We start from the raw sequence: 19,071 nt of genomic DNA on the forward strand, positions 1-19,071 counted from the left end.
CTGAGGCCTGCCCACTACTTTTTAAGTGAACCTAGAATCAGATTCTCCAGCTCCAGTTGAACCTTGACATGAGTGAAGCTCTGGTCAATAGCTTGACTGCTATTTACAAGGTTGTAAAAGAAACTTGAGGCAGAACCACCCAGTTAAACTGCTCCTGGATTCTCAACCCTCAAAAACTATGTGAGTTAATTAATGTTTGCAGTTTTGAGCTGCTAAGTTTTGGAGTGATTTGTTACAAAGAATATATAACAAATATCTTCTATATTCAGATTCTATTCTTTCATTCCTTTCTGCCACTTCCTTAGTTTAGGGCTTCACCATTGGGTGCCAATTGCAATAGGCCACCAAATGGTTTACCTGTTCCTGGTCTCTGTCTTCCAATCTACTCATCATATTGTCTCAAGAGTGACATTTTTAATACAAAGTCATGTCACATACCTCTCTATCCTACACACACATTTTTCAATAATGATGACTCATTGTTTTCCCTTTTCTTACCCATGCTTCTTTGACCTGCTTGTTCTCAAATCACTTAGCACAAGGCATTCTCTAATTGTTAGTCCCTGTTCCAAATTGTTACACACAGCTCATTCAAAAACCCACAGACATATTTTTTGAACGATTTTTAAAAAAATTTTTAAATGTTTTAATATTTACTTTTGAGGAAGAGAGGCAGAGCATGAACAGGGAGGAGCAGAGAGAGAGACACACACACAGAGTCCAAAGCAGCTCCAGGCTCTGAGCTGTCAGCACAGAACCCGATGCGGAGCTCGAACTCACGAACCGCAAGATCATGACCTGAGCTGAAGTCAGACGCTTAACTGACTGAGCCACCCAGGCACCCCCAGATATATTTTTTAAATTAATTTTTTAAATTTACATCCAACTTAGCATATAGTGATTTCAGGAGGAGATTCCTTAATGCCCCTTACCCATTTAGCCCATCCTCCCTCCCACAACCACTCCAGCAACCCTCAATTTGTTCTCCATATTTATGAGTCTCTTCTATTTTGTCCCCCTCCCTGTTTTTATATTATTTTTGCTTCCCTTCCCTATGTTCATCTGTTCTGTGTCTTAAAGTCCTCATGTGAGTGAAGTCATATGATATTGCTCTTTCTCCAATTTCACTTAGCATAATACCCTCTAGTTCCATCCATGTAGTTGCAAATGGCAAGATTTCATTCTTTTTGATTGCTGAGTAATACTCCATTGTATATATATACCACATCTTCTTTATCCATTCATCCATCGATGGACATTTGGGCTCTTTCCATACTTTGGCTATTGTTGATAGTGCTGCTATAAACATCGGGGTGCATGTGACCCTTCAAAACAGCACACTTGTATCCCTTGGATAAATACCTGGTAGTGCAATTGCTGGGTTGTAGGGTAGTTCTATTTTTAGTTTTTTGAGGAACCTCCATACTGTTTTCCAGAGTGGCTGCATCAGTTTTCATTCTCACCAGCAGTGCAAAAGAGATCCCCTTCTCTGCATCCTTGCCAACATCTGTTGTTGCCTGAGCTGTTAATGTTAGCCATTCTGACAGGTGTGAGGTGGTATCTCATTGTGGAAAAACCCACAGATACCTTTCATTTCCTACCCTCTATGGTTGGATGGAAACACAGTAAAAACTTCCCAACCCAGGAAAAAACCTGAGAGTGGCACTCTAATCTGGGCTTCATTAATAATAAATGCAAATTTCTGTTGCAGTTCTTGCCTTGGGTTTAGTCTCATTTTCAACTTTATTTTGCCAGCTATTCATTAAAAGGTTTAGCAGTGATGTAATATTTCTCTGTTGTATAAAGAGTATATATGAATGCCTTGGATAGCTACAAAAACTAGTACTTCACTGTGTGAATGCCATGCCAGACACTATTCAATATTCATTAAGAACTTTATATGTATTATTTGGTGTAATCCTCATAATAACCAGGAGACAGGTAATACATATTATAATTCTCATGTTATCGATAACTGAAAGACTGAAAAGCTAAATGAAATGTTGTAGGTCATACACAGAGAGTGGTGGAGCCAGGACTTGAACCCACACAGCCTGGACCTGAGCACACACTCCTCACCATGAGGTGACCCTGCCTTTCATACAACCATGCCATACCATCTGTCATTTCATACTATGTTGAATCCAACTCTCCACTATATCAGTAGGCCCTTGGGCTTGAATCTTAGGGATAACACTAGCTAAGAGGTATTGTTAAAAGTGGACATACGTTTTTAAGACTCTTGGTGTGGAATATAGTCTGGTTTCCACCCAGTCAAGATTCCTGTTCTGGCTCTGCCACAGACCATGTGTGACCTTAAGATATTAAACTTCTCTTTGCCATAGTTACCTCATTTTAAAAAAGGGACGATGCTCTGTTGTATCAGTTCTAAAATACACTTTGAAAAGCATTTTGATATCTCTAGAATGAGATGGCATGTCCTACTTTATCAGCGTTTTTTTCTTCCTCAGAGGTATATCAAATGATATCTTACAATGAAGAGCATCTTAGAAATTCGATGAAACATCATTAATCTACATCATAAAGTAACTATAAAGAATAGATAAATAAGCATACGAGATTTAGGACTTGGCATTTACCATATTTAAAACTTGTTTTTCTCTTTGAAAAAAAAAAAAAAAACAAGCATCTGAAAATTACCTTGTGTTCACGACACCTATGTGCGGTTGGAAAGACCAGACCCCACCTAGAGCAAGAATGGCAAGAGGTATATAAATAAGGAATCCAGGGTAAGCTGCAGTGATCAGTATGTCCCAGAGCACAAAAAGTGATGTGTCACCTCTGAGGGACAAAATGTACCAGCCCAGAATATCCCAGTAAGGATGTACATTTTGCCCATAGGCTTGGTTTTGTTTACAAAATAGTAAGTCACAGTATCTTATTCTTCTAAGATTTAGTTTTAAATGTGTTGCCACAGTAACCCATGGCTCAAAAGCCAGGGAGGATTTGATCTAACATTAAATTCAAACTTAATGCAGTAGACCCTGAGAGGTGTGCTGCTGAGTGAGACTGTGCATGGTCACTACCTAACCAAGCAATAGAGTTGGAGACAATGACGACAGAGCCTGATAGATGCCAGACACAGCAAAAACAATAACGCCTGAGTGCTTCAGTTGGTTGAGTGTCCTACTTTGGCTCAGGTCATGATCTCACCATTCATGATTTAGAGCCTGCATCAGGCTCCCTGCTGTCAGCGCAGAGCCCACTTCAGATCCTCTGTCTCCCTTTCTCTGCCCCTCCCCAACTCATGCTAAGATAAACATTAAAAAATAAATAAATAAAAAGTATACCTGACATGAATTTCAAGTACTTGCCCTTTGCCAATGAGCAGACTCATTACAGAAGAAACAAAAACAAAATCTTAGATAAGTGACAGACTGGATAGTCAGGTTTAAAATCATCAAGCGTTGGGGCGCCTGGGTGGGTCAGTCGGTTAAGCGTCCGACTTTGGCTCAGGTCATGATCTTGAGGTCCGTGGGTTTGAGCCCCACGTCAGGCTCTGGGCTGACAGCTCAGAGCCTGGAGCCTGTTTCAGATTCTGTTGTCTCCCTCTTTCTCTGACCCTCCCCTGTTCATGCTCTCTCTCTCTCTCTCTGTCTCAAAAGTAAATAAACATTAAAAAAAAATTTTTTTTTAAATAAATAAAATCATCAAGGGTTGACTGGCAGTATATTTTGTTACTAGGAAGCGCTCACAAGGGTTTGCTGGAAAAGAGATTAAACAGCCAGGGATATAGTACGTAGAAAGGAAAGAGTAAAGAAGGTGTGTAGGGGAAGCTAGACTGAAATAAAATCTTTAGGTCCTCCTCAAATCTTCCTTCACTGAAGAAATGTGCTTGAAAGTATGACCTAGAAATAACAGGGGCCCCTGGGCTAACTGTAGAAGGGACATTGGCCTTCACTTCCAGTAATTCAGGGACCTGTTGGGGAGACACTTTCTTCTCAATGGGGAAAGGGGAAGTATGTGGTGCCCAGGGGAGAGCCCTTTGGTTCTTTGAGATTTTGAGCTGTGACAAGTTCTCTGTATAGCAAGAAGTGGAGACCTGAGTTCATCTTTGGGGAGGGCCTTTTCTTGGTTCTGTGAAAAGCACTCTCATGGGCCCTTTAGTGCTCAAGCAAGTTTCCACATAACCCAATATTTGGGGGGAAAACTGTGACATCACAGCTAATCTGAAAGCAGATAGTCTAGAGTTAGACTGAGCAGAAAAGTGAGCTGGTGTGTTAATAGTTGTGTAAAGTTGAGTCATGCTGTAATTTGGTATTGAAGTAAGTGTACCCGCCTAAATGCAGTAGCTCAGAGCTGTCCTAGATTCCAAATGAATATTTATTAAAATGAAAGTACATTATAGGGGTTTAAAATTAGAAAATTTTAAAATAGGATTAAGAATCAGAAATCAAGATAATGGGAGCTCCTAAAGGCAAGTGGAATGAATCACTTATAATTTTCCTCTTGATTCCGTTTCATCCATATAAGCAGAAATTTCTCCACAAAAATGTTGTGAAATATTGAATGATTTAGGGTTCATGACCCCATTTAGGGTTTTTGCCCCTTCACAAAAATTAAACATTTTAGGATCACAGAATGTACTTAAATACTTGTCAATTGAGGTGAGATTTCATTTGTTAGAAAAGTGTTTAGTTCAAGTTCATTTAAAAAGCCCTTGAGAAATGAATGCAGTATTCAAGGTACACACTCTGATTTGATAGAAAGGCCTTAGCTACAGGATTCCAAGTTTCTATCCTTTAAATAAGTGGAAGAAAGGAAATCCAGGCTCTCCAGCCTAGCTTTGGCTTCATCAATAAACTCTCTGGAAGCTCTCTGCAGCGGAGGCCGGGGTGGGCCCATTGGAATCCCAGAAACCAGAGTCATGATGGCTTTCGTCTGCGACACTCCAAAACCTAGATAAGAAAAACAAATGAGGAAATGTGACTGGGACTGTCCACTTTGCCACAAACATCTCAAAGCGAGATCACATTCTTTTTTTTTTTTTTTTTTTAATTTTTTTTTTTCAATGTTTTTATTTATTTTTGGGACAGAGAGAGACAGAGCACGGACGGGGGAGGGGCAGAGAGAGAGGGAGACGCAGAATCGGAAACAGGCTCCAGGCTCCGAGCCATCAGCCCAGAGCCTGAGGCGGGGCTCGAACTCACGGACCGTGAGATCGTGACCTGGCTGAAGTCGGACGCTTAACCGACTGCGCCACCCAGGCGCCCCGCGAGATCACATTCTTACAGTGACTTCTATGACAGGTAAGGTGGGAATAAAAGAGGGGAACATTTCCGGTCACTATGGCAGACTGAGCAGACACAGGAAATTCCTCTTCCTGTCTCAAACACATAGAAAAGATGGAATATTTTAAACAACTTGACAAACAGTAAAACAAAACAAAGGAAGACTCAAAGTCAACCTCAGAAACAAGGAGGGACCAAAGGTATTGGGAAGAGGGAAGTCAGTGTGGTGAGGAGTTGTTGAAGCCAACTGGTCCAGGAGGATAATCTGATTCAGGGATATACTGCCATGGATCGAATGATAGGACTTCATCGCTAAGACAGAATTTAGTTCAAGTAAATCTAAGTCCCTGAGAAACGCACTATTTAAGATGCTGCTGTTTTAGAGCTGGTGTTATAAAGCTGGTCAGGAATCCAAGAGGAAGCCTTGGGTCTGTGCATAGAGGGGGTTGAATTAAACTCCCTGTGTGAAACTGGGAGCCAGCCTGCCGGCCTGGGCAGAGAGGCAAGGAAGCTTCATTTCCACCAGGGTTGTGGATGGAAGAAGATCATATGAAAGAAACCCCAAGCTTCTGCCATATATGAACACTGGGTCCACATTTGCATTAGGTACTTGGTGTAAGAACTGGATTAAGAAATTAACCTAAAAACTGGTTAGAATTGGAGAAAGCTCCAACAGAGGCAAATGTAAAACCACTTGTTAGGACACCTTATAAACTAGAGCACAGTGGATTCTCCAGAAAACAAGTCTCTGAAGACAAATTCAGAATTAAAATTTACAAAACACATGAGAAAAAGAAGTCACACAAGAGCTAGCAAATGCTTAACTGACAAATCTTACATCCTGAGAATTGATGATACAGAAATATCTGGGGGAAAAAAACAAAAAGAAATACTAGAAATGAAAAATTTACATTCAGTGAAATGAAATAGAAAACAGAGCTACACATAGAATTAGGGATTTTGAAGGCGGATCTAAGGAAACAATACAGCACAGCCAGATATTTGTTTTAATCAGCTATCGTTTTTGGATATAGGGTATGAAACGTAACTTTCTTTTGCTAAGTTAACTAATTGAACATTGGGAAGGAAAATACTAACATGACCAAAGATACAGTATAGTTTGATGAATGCAAAATGGCTCTCCCAGGCTTATTACAAATGGTGGAATAGGGAGCTACCCTCATAGTAAGACTACAAGTTTATTTATTTATTTTAAGCATTTATTTTTTGAGAGTGCAAGTGGGGGAGGAGCAGAGAGAGGGGGACAGAATCTGAAGCAGGCTCTGCACATATAGCAGCAGCAAGCCCGATGTGGGGCTTGAACTCAGAAACCACGAGATCATGACCTGAGCTGAAGCGGATGCTCAACCAACTGAATCACCCAGAAGCCCTGTAGACTACAAATTTATTAAGATAGTCTCTCCTTGACTAAATCACGAAAGCTCCAACCTGCCAAGGAAGTCTGAAACGATTTCTTTAAAGATGTGTTCTCTTAAATCATAAAAATTATCTTCAAGAGTCCACATTAAAAACGCAAATATTCTGGGGGCACCTGGGTGGCTCAGTCCATCAAGTGTTTGACTCGATTTCAGTTCAGGTCAGGATCTCACAGTTTGTGAGTTCAAGTCCCACAACCGGCTCTCTGCTAACGGCGTGGAGCCTGCTTGGGATTCTCTCTTTCCCCTTCTCTCTCTCTCTCTCTCTCTCTCTCTTATGAAATAAATAAACTTAAAAAAAATGTAAATATTCTGGCAAGAGTATCAGCTAGTATGTTAGAGCTCTATGTGGCAGAAATGTTGCAGTGTCACTGCTAGACAATCTTATATGTACACAAGCACATTTTAGCTCTAGTTTTAATAGTTTAATATTTATTTAAATGTACCTTAGGAACATACACACCTACCACACCAAACCCACAATTTTGTGAAAAGTATGGCTTAGGTAGGACAAGGGAATAATACAGTACTTGTGGCACATAAATAGGACAACAATCATGGAAGTGGAAGAGCGAATGGGAAACAGTGTCTTCGAAGGATTAAGAGAGCTAGTGGAGGACCTTGCAGGAATGAGGTGCTCCATATGATAGGTGCTTGGAGCTCGGGAGGAGTTGCTAGAAGACAAAAGGCTCTGAAAGGGAGGGGGGAGGTCTGCCAAGAACAAACCTAAAACTTTTCCTGGACTCGACCCAAGTTCTCAGAAAGGGCCAACCTTCTCAAGAGGTGGACTAAATGGTGGCATTTGTCACGGGATAAGATTTAGGAGATTGTGAGGAGGTTTCTCTATGCAAATTCACTGTGTTTCCCTCAAATTCTACTCTGTCCTATTATCCAAACCTCCATCATCTGAGCTTACTTATGTTAATAAACTCTCTTTACATTGCAAATACTCTTGGGAGAGCTGTCAGTCATTCACAATTTAGTAAGGTCTGTGTTCAGACTGCCTTCCCCCACTAAGCCCTCGGGCTGAAATCTGTGTGGTAGAATTTTAATGAGCAAGGGCAGGATGGTGGGAGAAAAGGATAAAAAAAAAATGGTGTGCAGAGGCGGGGGAGGCAAACAACGTGGTAAAATGGAGGACTGAGATTTGTGGAAGGGTGCCAAAGACTCGCCAAATAGGTTTACTTCACCATTTTATAGGGTTGGCCTTAAAGCTAGTATTGGAAATAAAACTCTGCTTGCAACGGAACAGGAAGAAGTGTCCTTGTTGGGGGAGCCTGGGTGGCTCAGCTGACTGAGTGTCCGACTTCAGCATAGGTCATGATCCAACATTTGGTGGGTTCAAGCCCTACACTGGGTTTTGCAACAACAGCACAGAGCCTGCTTCAGATTCTCTCTCCCTTTCTCTCTGCCCCTCCCCTGCTCTCTCTCTCTCAAAAATAAACATCAAAAAAAATTTTTTTAAAGGTGTCCTTGTTGAACCCTCACAGTGATGGTGTTCCATTTCCTTTACACTCATAGCAGGCAAAGCAGAAAACTTACCAAGTTTGAGCACAAAGTTGATAAATCTCTGAATGCAAAACTGGAAAGGAAAAAGAAAAACACAAATCTATAGTCAGTATTACTAAGCTGTGATAACAATTTAGAAATTTTGGAAGTCAAAGGACAGAAACCCCAAACTAAAAAGCCCACACACCCTAGTTGTCTGAAGGCCTGTCAGAGTGGAAAAAAACAGCCAAGTGAGGTTGGGGTTGAGATCCACCCAGGAGAAGGTAGGATCTTTTCACATACATAAGCTTTATTAAAAGGGCTCTTGCAGAAAAGAAGCGCCAAAGATAGAATTGTAGGCTAGAGCTAAGATGGGGGCAGGCACCCTTTATTCATCTAGCTTGCATAGCTAAACTATCAGCTATTGTGGCTGTTCTCAAACTGGGGTACACTAACCTCTGGGGCACTTTCTTTCCAAGATACCTAAGGGACACTTAGCCAAGGCTAAGATTTATGGGGATAAATAATTTCTAGATCCTCAACATCCATAAATGCTATTTTCTAAAACTGATGAGGTGAAGAATTCGCATGTAATACAGTTACAGGTTGTCCTTTTGTATTTCCTTTTCATAGTCCTTTTTCTCCCACTTTTGAAAAAAATAAAGACATACCTCCCATATCACTGCCTTGGGACACCTCTGGGAACCAAATAAAGGAGCAGATCAAAATACTGGTATTGGCACTGACAAAGTGACAAAGCGACTCCTCTAATTAATGGGTAACGAGTCCTCTAAAAAACCATAGGGCTTTCAACTTCTTGCTTTCAACATTATTTTCAATGTTGCTACCCAGGCTGTTAGCTGAAAATCACTAAAGCATTCTGTGATTTTTAACATGACTCAAAAACTGTTCAAAGAATTGAGTGACTTTGCTGTAACAAAATTTCTTCCATTCCTACAGGGTTTCGCAGCACTCATTTCTCTAAAAACAAAAACCAGAAATAATATCGATGCTGAAATTAAACTCATGCTAGCATTAAGTAATATTCATCCAAGAATTTGTGAACTAATTCATAAGAAAAAGACTCCATCTGTCTCATGAAGAGATACCTTTTCAGTAACATTTTACTCTTACGTTGTTTTCATCAACCGTATACAGTCTAGTAACAGAAAATTCTGTGCAGAATGAAATTTTAACACCCAGAACCTTACAAACACGTATGTATTTATGTTCTTTTCTCCCTCTCACACAAACTGTAGCACATCACATTCATGACTCTATACCCTGCCGCTTTTTTACATTTAATATATCATGGAATATTTCCAGGCCTGTACATAGAAAACTATTTCACCCTTTTAAGGGCTGCATAGAATTCCATTGCGTAACTCAAACACAATGCATTTAACCATTTCCTTATGGATGGATATTTGGGTTGTTTCCATCTTTTGGTTTTATAAACAAGGTTGTACGGAAGATCTCTGTACGTGTGTCATTTCACTTATGTAAATATAACAGATGGCATTTAAGTCCATTAGAATGAACAAATTCTGCCCTAACTTTTTGCTTCTTCACTTGATTGTATATTCCCTTAGAGCAGAGACCAGTATTAATGAAGTTATGCACTTGGCCCAGCCCTTGGCATATAAATATATGAGTAAATGAGACCCACTCACACGAGCCTTCTATAAGAATAAAACAGAGAATGTGGTAAACTAAATTCCTTACCAATACTATTTTGAGTGGGACTAATGGGGGAAAAGAAAGAGATGGAAACCGGACCAGTCAATGAAAGAAACCACTAAATGGAAGGGCTCCTATCACAGCTGTTTTACTGTCTACTCCATCATATGGTTTCCCTATCATTCAGCTTAGAACAGATTGGAATTTTCAGAAATAACTTTCACTGGGAAACTAAGGAAAAAGAAAATAACCATCGGTGCAAAAAAAAAAAAAAAAAAAAAGGCAAAGTCTGCACAATTCAGACAGACTTCTTATCTTAATTTAAACCAAAGTCTTGTCAATGTTTGGTTTAGTTGGCAAAGCTTCCTAAGTCCCTACCCTGTTCTTGTTCTCAGCTTCACGTGATCTGAGGCTGAACAAAGGCAACTATTAAATCAGCTATTTAAACTTGAAATAGGAAGTAGATTTAGGATCGCTCAATGTTCAGGTCTAAAAGGTGGGGAATTAATCATTCCTGGCAACTGCTACCTCACATTCTCTCTGACTTGGAGCTCAGGTCACCCCCTCTCCCTCTAACCTCCAGGATGTTCTGCACTTCTGCTCTATAATCTCTAATTTCCCTAAAGGCAGCCTGTCTTGTTAAAAAAGATTCCTTATCTGAATCTTATTGGGACTGAGCACCTGCTCTGATCTTGCCTATGCGTTTCATTCAGCTTATTTTCTTGGGATACTCTACTCCGTCACTTTATTATACTCCACTCAGTCACTTTGATTATTTACTATTTCGGAGGCCAAGTCCTTCTCTTGTGCCTACGTTCTTTCTTTCCATCCCATTCCATTTGTGTCGAGTACACATATTACCCAGCTGCGAGATTGGTTCTGCCCTTCAGGAGTCTCTTCATTCTCTGGACAGCTGGCCTGTCCTCCATGTAGCATTAACAGTGGCCACTATCCCCTCCTTCCCCCCCCCCCCCCCCCCCCCCCGGTCCTCCCTGTAAAGCATCATCTCCTGCTGCTTTTCTCTTCCTAGTTCAAAGCCAATGTCTCCTTTTAGATCACTCACTAGGCTCTTGTTTCTGCCTGGTGGATGCTTCCACCAGTTCTCAGCACACTGCAAGTGAAGGTGACTGACTGGCTCTGACTTCAGCTCAAGTCTTCCCATTTGGGGTTACCAGCTTCACAGCCAGCTTCTTCATAAACTCTGGAGACTTGGGTGTCAGGTCCTCAAGGGGACAGCATTTGGTCACATTTTTCCCAGAAATCTATCACTGTTATTTCATACTTTGAACATAGAGTAAAAGATCGTTTGTAGGAGGAACAGAGAGAGATCATTCCCGTACAGGGCCAGTCCTGATTAGCTTGCAGGGAACACAGACAATGGGGACAGGTTTGGTTTTAAACAAGAACAGGTAAGAAGCAGAAGGAAAATGGAGAGAGAGGCAGCTGGCCAATTTTAACAAGGGCAGGTAAGGTAGGAGTGCTGATGAGAAAGAATAAGAATTATCCAGTGGAAAGAAAAGTGGCTGTGATTTATATGAAGGGAAAATCAAGTTAACCTGATGGTTCAGGGCTGAAGAGAAGTCCTTTCGTTCAAAAGCCTCCAACATCTGGTTTGTCTTTTTTCCCAGGTAGTTATAGGTACTAGAAAGAAAACAGTATACACTGCAAGATCAATAACTCAGCGGGAGAGGTTCTTCCAATCCCTTTGATGCTTAAAAGGGAAAAATATACCAGGCCTTCCAGAAGTGTATTTTTTGGCCCTAATCTATTAGAGATCAGGTGTCTTCAGTTCTGAGTTTTGTAGCAACACTAAGCAGTGCCAAGAGGAGGCACAGAACACCAAAGGGGATAAAGAAAAGGAAGAAAAATGGAACATGATAAAGTTAGAAGAAAAGGGAAAAAAGTGAGAGATGGAGTTAGTGTATTTGGTAGGGAGTAAATGAGGCCAACACCTGCCTCAGGGCACATGTGCAGGCACAATGCTAGCCAAGAGCTGTGGATAAAATATAGCATCTGAGCTGAGGCCTTGAAGTCTTATGCTGAAGAACTGGGTGAATGGGGCAAATCCCAGCAGATTGTCTAAATTCTCTGCCCAGTTTAACTACCTGTAATATATATGCTTAATTCATATATTATCTAGAAGCTAGTTTCTAATAATAATCTTAATAAAGATAATAATAAAACAAGAGATCATTTACTGTCTATTGTGTTCCAGGTGCATGACATAAATCATGTCTAATCCTCTCAAAGCCCTGCAGGGTAAGCCTGGCTTCTATTTCACTGTGAAAAAACTCCGGCTTAAAGAAGGCTACAGAGTTGTGGCAAAGGCTTTCACCACCTCACACCACCATCTATTACAATTCAGCAAACATAAAAGTGAGAATAAGTCCTTTGATCTGATAGAGTGTAGGCTGGAAAAAAAAAGTCTCTAGCTACCAATAAAGACAAATATCTTAGACTAATCACTGAATTTTTAGAGAAATCGGCAAGGTAGATATTTACAGAAATTCTTAACAAGGATGCTTCCCCAGTGTCGAGCAACTTCTCATAGAGTTAAGTCAGTATCAGAAAAATATATTTATCTTGGTATATGAAGAACAGAATGTTGTTGGTACTTCATATATGTAGACCCTGGAGTGAGCAGCAAGGGATTCCAAGAATGTGAAGTTCCACATTACCTTCTGGTCATAAAGTAAGGAAAAATAAAACATAATAGCTGAGATAAGTCACTTATAGATGTGGAATACTTGTAGGTCACGATATGTACGTGAACGTCAGGGGAGTTTCAGAATACTAAAATTCAAATCCCAGGGGTCTTAGGCATATTTGGTTAGAGAGAATGTGATTATAGTGAAGAAGAAATAAAGTCTAACCAAATGTACTTTGCCTCCAGATTATGTTGACAGAGTTAAAAATGCCAAATGGGGGCCCAAAAAAACAAAAGTCAAAAAAGTAAGAATTTACAGGGGAAAAAAGTAAGAATTTCACAGCCAGCATATCCAGGCATTCAGGTCTCCTTGGCAGAAATGTCCCTGTAGTGACAATGGATATTTCTGGCCATCCTGACTTGGTGAATAAGCCATTAAATTATCCAACTTAATTATTCTTTTCTTTTAAATAAATTTTTAAGTTATTTATTTATTTATTTATTTATTTATTTATTTATTTATTTGAGAGACAGACACAGACATCGCGAGTGGGGTAGGGGCAGAGAGAGAGGGAGACAGAGAATCCTAAGCAGGATCTGCACTGACAGCACAGAGCCTGTCATGGGGCTCAAACTCATGAAACCATGAGATCATGACCTGAGCTGAAATCAAGAGTCGGACGCTTAAACGACTGAGCCACCCAGGAGCTCCCAACTTAATTATTCTTCATCAAAGCTGCACTCACCAAGACATGTTATCAATATTACTTTGCTTCTCCCTATACTTTTCCTATAGGGAGGAAATGTACTTTCGGTGAATACAAATTATTTCAATCAATCCCTTGTAGGCACTTTTCTAATAAATTAGGTTACCATGTGCAGTGGACATGCTAATCGAATTTCCTGCCTTCCCTAGCCTGTCTAAGTAGGCATCAGGCCTCATAATTCTACTTTCTTGGCTGCAGGTGACTGGACTTCAGGCAAACTGAACAGGAGGTGCGATCTGGTGACACCCTGAGGTGCCATGCTTGGGCAGCCACGACTGGCCATGTGCACACGCTGACGCACAGCAAGCCCACGTGGAGAGCCAGAGGGGAAATAGAGGGGTGCGCAGAGAGACACAGGGGCAAGAGTCTCCAGAGGGCCACAGACAGGAGTGCTCTGCTGTGGCTGCTGAGAGATTTGCAGTTCTGGGTTCTCATCTTCTCTGAGGCCTGGCTGCCCTTCCTCCTCTTGAGTTTTATGTAATTTTCCAGTAGTTTATACCTTATCTTTGTCTACATTAGCTCCTTTGAATGGGTTTCTGTTACTAGTAACTAAATAATTTCTGACGGGTTCTGTGCATGCTCTTGGCTCTGGTGCCTCACCTCTGATTGCAGCAGAGGCTTGTAGGGACAATGATTGGGTTGCTAACAAACTGCTATGCCCTACTTAATTCCTTTGTACTGAAAGACTGGGGGAAAGAAAGGCAATTTGTATTAAAAACGGTGTCTGTGCAAGAAGTATAACCAATTAGGTGGTGACTACCTCTCCCTGGGGGACTTGACATTTATAACTGTTGGGAAAAATGCGTCATGCTTACCTGCCCACCGCTCCCGTTGCTCCCATCACCAGGGCACTCAGTAGTTGCTAGTCAAAAACAGACACAGAGTATTCGCTTTTATGAACAAGAGAAAGCAAGAGGCTGCTGCTCTATAGCTTTATAAATGGTTCCAGAGGGCAACTAACCTGACAAGTGAGCGACTTACCTCATCCACCCCAAAAAGGAAAGCAAACTGCCGCTCGCGGTTCTGATCAACACATTGCCCAAAGTCTAAGAGATCTGTGTCACTGAACTTCAGCCCTTGGAAGGTGGGGATCTTCTCCTGAATCCCGTCCAGCAATTCCTCAGCACGAACTGCTCAAAACAGTCAATGCCTCACTAATCTGTACACTCCAGAAGATGCCAAACCGCGTCTTGTAGGTCCCCCTGCATCTGCACAGAGCGCCAGAACCTGTTCTCAGCTGGACGTCACGCACCCTCACCTAGTAGTTCCTGTACACTTGTCAAATTACAGCCCCAAACCTTCTGTTCTTTGAAGACAACACGTGCATGTTTCCAAGGTGCAACTTCTACTTTTTTCTTTTAAGGAAGCAGAAAGGAATGAAATCTAAAAAATAAGCCCCTAAGAAATGTCATCTAATTGTAACAATCTCCTTGTTGGAGAAGCATAGTAACGATAAAAGAAAAGCCAGGAGAGAAGTGAGGAGGGCTCAGGGTACCTCAGTACCTACCGCACTGAGAATACAGTAGAGGACATGGTGGACACAGTCTTTCTCCTTGAGGGTCTTACAGGCTTGTGTCTTCTCATATAAGAAGCAGGGGTGTGTGCGATAGACACAACATATCTGCTAGAAGTGCCTACGTGTCAGCTCGTCTTTCACACTTAAAAACTTCCATTATAAGGAAGTGTCAACGATGGATAACACTGACTTATTGTGGATCAACTGGAACTGTCTGGTCAACAATATTATGCTTTGATGATGTGGGGTGGAGTGGGATGGAGTGGGAGTTTTCTTAGTGAAACAGGGTAAGATATGGGATGGAGGGACAGAAACATTGAAAGAAGCCACACTTACTCTTTACCCCTGTCAAGGCAGGAATGTGATAGTAATAAAATGGCAATGCTGGGGCCGCAGCAGCCACCTCCTTTAGGAAATTAATCAAGACATCTGAAAGAAGAGCAGGAAAAGCCGTGGTGTGAACAAGCATATAAAACGCTGGCTTTCCCTGCTAAAAAAAAAAACAAAAAAAAGAACCATCTAATGAAATGCAACCATCCCTCTCAGCAGCTGAAAATTCTTGATCACTTTTACCATCCCTGAGATTGTTACGGCAATGTCATTGCAGCTTGTTCCATTCAAAGTTTTATCTTCCTTTCTGGAGAAAGGCCAAAATAAGATGATCACTTTCATAACATACTAAAATACTATTAAAAAACTGGTGCAAACCCTCCCAGGTATTAAGAGAAGATCATGAAATACTCTCATAAAAGCCAGAAGCCCATCAAGAAGACTTTTATGCTCCTTCCCCACAAGGGTTAAATGTGGTCAGGGAACAACAAGGAATCTGCATTAGGATCAGAATCATCAAGTTTTAACTGAGAAAATTCTACAACAACGAGGTAAACAACATTTGCTTAAAGAGGGAAGTTATAAGAATAGAGGCATATCTCACAATAATTCAACCAGAGGCTGGTTCTTTCCCTGTTTGGGGAGAAATCCAGATATGGCAGAAGAGAACTCACTCTACTTTACTGAGAAGTTGCAATTTCCTACATCATCCACTGTGAGCTTCAACTGCAACATTACTGCAGATGATAAATAAATCTAGCAGACTTGCTTGCACTTTGGCTAGTGGGAAAGAGATTTAAAAAAAATTTTTTTAACATTTATTTATTTTTGAGAGAGAGAGAGATAGAGCACAAGCAGGGGAGGGGCAGAGAGAGGGAGACAGAATCTGAAGTAGGCTCCAGGCTCTGAGCTGTCAGCACAGAGCCCAAGTGGGGGCTCCAACTCACCAACTGCGAGATCATGACCTGAGCCTAAGTTGGATGCTTAACCGACTGAGCCACCCAGGCTTCCCTAGCTATGTATTTATTTAATCATGCATGCAATCATGGATTGTCTGTTTTCAATCTTTTAAAAATTTGCATTTCTTTGTTTGTTAATCAGGAGGATTAAAAAGACTCAGTATACTTGGAAACCACAAGTAGTTTCCATAGAGAAAGCAGGGAAGGAGAAAGCAATTAACTTGTTATTTTGGGAGACAATGGATGTTTCTGTGAAATCTCCCTCAAATTCATTACTTATTCAATCTTGAATAGAACGTGTATTCTCAAGATGCCCATCACTTATATTCCTCTGTTTTGAGAAAACCGGTCCCATGTTTTGCCATGTTACTCTGACACTCTGCAAAACCGGCTGGACTAGGAGTGAACACCTGACTCAAACAGGCACCTATAGGTTGACCCGGGGCTTGGTGGATGATGACCCAATCAGATTGTTTGGCAAAGGAGTTGAAGCCCTTCTCAAAGGAGTATTTTCTCACATGGATCCAGGGAGGCCAAATATCCTGGACCACTGCTGTATACTACTGCAACTGCACACTGTCAGTCCATAAAACTTTACTTTCACGAGTTCAGTGTAACCATTTTGAATGAAGGCAAAAAGAAGCGGCCCGTGTGAGGCACCATGTGTTTGGACTGTCTACTTACCTTTGTCCCATGGCTTGAGAAAGAAAGGCGCAATGACAGCGATGCCATCGGCTCCTATTTCTGCTGCATGTCGGGCCTTGAAAAGAAGAAATAAGACCATTGTGGGTCTAGTCACAATTCTGATATGTGGGTGTGGGGGTTTCCCCACATCAGCAAGCAATTCTCTGATACCAGCTGTGTGTCCCTCAATTCTACTCAACTCTGATGCTATCTACCTGGAGACAGAATCATATTCCACAGGTTAAGGGCTCAGTCCTATAAGACTACTCCACCTCCTCCAACTTTAGATGCCAGTCAGAAGCCCAGGTTGTCACCTGTGTTTCTGGCTCACTGGCTACAGGCTGGGGGTTCCAATGATTCCCTCCTTGGGTTGATTAATTTGCTAGAGCAGCTCACAGAACTCAGAGAAACTATTTATTTACTAGATCACCGGTTTATTTTAAGAGGATATTACTCAGGAACAGCCAGGTGGAAGAGATGCATAGCATCAGGGACAGAGACAGGGCTTATGGTTTCCACATCTTCTCCCAGCACCGGGGCACCACTCTCCCCAGACTGCCACCTGTTCACCAACATGGAAGCTCTCTGAAACCTGCCTTTTTGGGTTTTAATAGAGGCTTCCCCGTAGAGGCACCATTGATTAATGGTGACTGATTCAACCTCCAGTTCCTCCTCCTTCTCCAGGGGTGGAGGTCGAGTAGGACTGAAAGTTCCAACCCTCTAATCATGTGGTTGGTTCTCCTGGCAACCAGCCCTCATCCTTAGTTGCATTCTTTTTAATTTTTTAAATGTTTACTTATTTTTGAGAGAGAGAGAGAGAGAGAGAGAGAGAGAGAGGCAGAGAGAGAGGGAGACACAGAATCTGAAGCAGGCTCCAGGCTCTGAGCTGTCAGCACAGAGCCCGATGTGGGGTCGAACTCACAGAGCATGAGATCATGACCTGAGCCAAAGCTGGACGCTTAACCCACAGAGCCACCCAGGTGCCCCTCGATTAGTTGCATTCTAAAAGCCACCTCATTCATGTAACCAGAGACACCTTTATTGCTCTCATCACAGAGAATTCCAAGAGTGTTAGGAACTCTGTGCCAGAAGCTGAGCATAGACCAAATACATATTTATTATAAATTACAATATCACTTGGAATAAGTGACTTATTATATGCACCTTCAGTTAGATAATGAGAGTAGCAACAAACTACTGACAGTAGCACTTGAAGTGATGCAACTGACGCACCACTAGAGAACAGAAAATAAGCCAAATTTAATGATAAATGTCATTACCAGGAAAATCCCAAATTGCAAAGTAGAGACCGCTGTTGGAGGTGGCCTGTGCGTTTAATCTGATTCTTCTTCAGACTCTGTCAGTACAAAAAAACCTTGCTAAAGCAGACATGAGTGGTTCATTAAAGAGAAACTTGCAGGTGTAATTTCTCTTCTAGTGTTCAGCCCATTGGATCCATTGGATGATGCTATCTTTCCTGTCCAGTGCTTTAATAGTCATATTTTAAAATTTATTCTAAATTTATTTAAAAATTTTAATTTATGGACTGGGAATGAAGTTGAGGATGGTTGAGAAGAAAAAGATTATGCACATAAAGGAAGATACACTGTACCACTATTCTGAGGTTTTCTCAGATTTCTCCAGGAAAAACAACATTTCCTTCTGCTGGGCCCTCAAACATCCTTATCTATTTCAAGTAGAGTACCTAAAGTCTACTACATGGCAAGAGAGTTGTGTACAGTGACTGTTCTCAAATAGAATGAGTTCCCTGAGGGCAGGGGTCAGATTTTACTCTTGTGTACAGTTAGTTAATCATGGTGCTGAGCACACAGCAGGGACTTGCGGATTGCTTCAGAACATGTCCCACTACCTAAAATGGAAACACGCTTCCCTTTTGAGACTTTAATATCTATACCTAATAGATGTGATTAGCTTTCTGCAGAAGTAGGAGAGCCAAAAAGAAGAATGGGATATAGTCCAAAGACCAATTGTGACATTGGGTGTAATTTCATTAACATGGGGTTGGAATGTAATGTATTTGAATAATTTGTTTTAGCACTCTGTTTAGGGCAAGAAGTAGAAGGGTAACCTTAGCTGGAAATAAGGAAAAAGGAAACAGCTAAAGACAGTTGATGGCAGTGCCCATTCAAACCCCATCCAATGGAGTTATGGCTAAGCAGATACAAAATTATCATCTCATTGGTAAGATTATCCCCATAGTAGGGGATTATCCCTATAGCAGGGGATTATCCCTATAGCAGGGGATTATTTCTATACTAAGATTATACTCTTCTAGTGGTTAGACCAATAGA

At 41.3% G+C, this 19,071-nt stretch overlaps 1 protein-coding gene across 5 annotated transcripts in view; it reads right to left on the bottom strand.

Annotated features, from left to right (window-relative positions):
• Window positions 1-4,326: 4,326 nt before the first annotated feature.
• The window catches only part of NPL (N-acetylneuraminate pyruvate lyase), a 38,052-nt gene continuing 23,307 nt past the window's right edge, over window positions 4,327-19,071 (bottom strand). For 3 of the 5 annotated variants that reach the window (XM_006942759.5, XM_003999270.6, XM_023247373.2), the window contains 7 exons: window positions 16,760-16,835; window positions 15,123-15,215; window positions 14,252-14,400; window positions 14,086-14,132; window positions 11,413-11,497; window positions 8,231-8,270; window positions 4,327-4,919 (listed from right to left, as the gene is read on the bottom strand). In XM_006942759.5, the coding sequence (XP_006942821.3) occupies window positions 4,735-4,919; window positions 8,231-8,270; window positions 11,413-11,497; window positions 14,086-14,132; window positions 14,252-14,400; window positions 15,123-15,215; window positions 16,760-16,835 (675 nt within the window). In that variant the 3' untranslated portion in view covers window positions 4,327-4,734. The remainder of the gene's footprint in view (window positions 4,920-8,230; window positions 8,271-11,412; window positions 11,498-14,085; window positions 14,133-14,251; window positions 14,401-15,122; window positions 15,216-16,759; window positions 16,836-19,071) is intronic. The other 2 variants (XM_019821757.3, XM_011290993.4) reach the window with 2 other exon arrangements.

This window comes from Felis catus, chromosome F1, assembly GCF_018350175.1.
Source record: "Felis catus isolate Fca126 chromosome F1, F.catus_Fca126_mat1.0, whole genome shotgun sequence".
Classification (NCBI taxonomy): Eukaryota; Metazoa; Chordata; class Mammalia; order Carnivora; family Felidae; genus Felis; species Felis catus.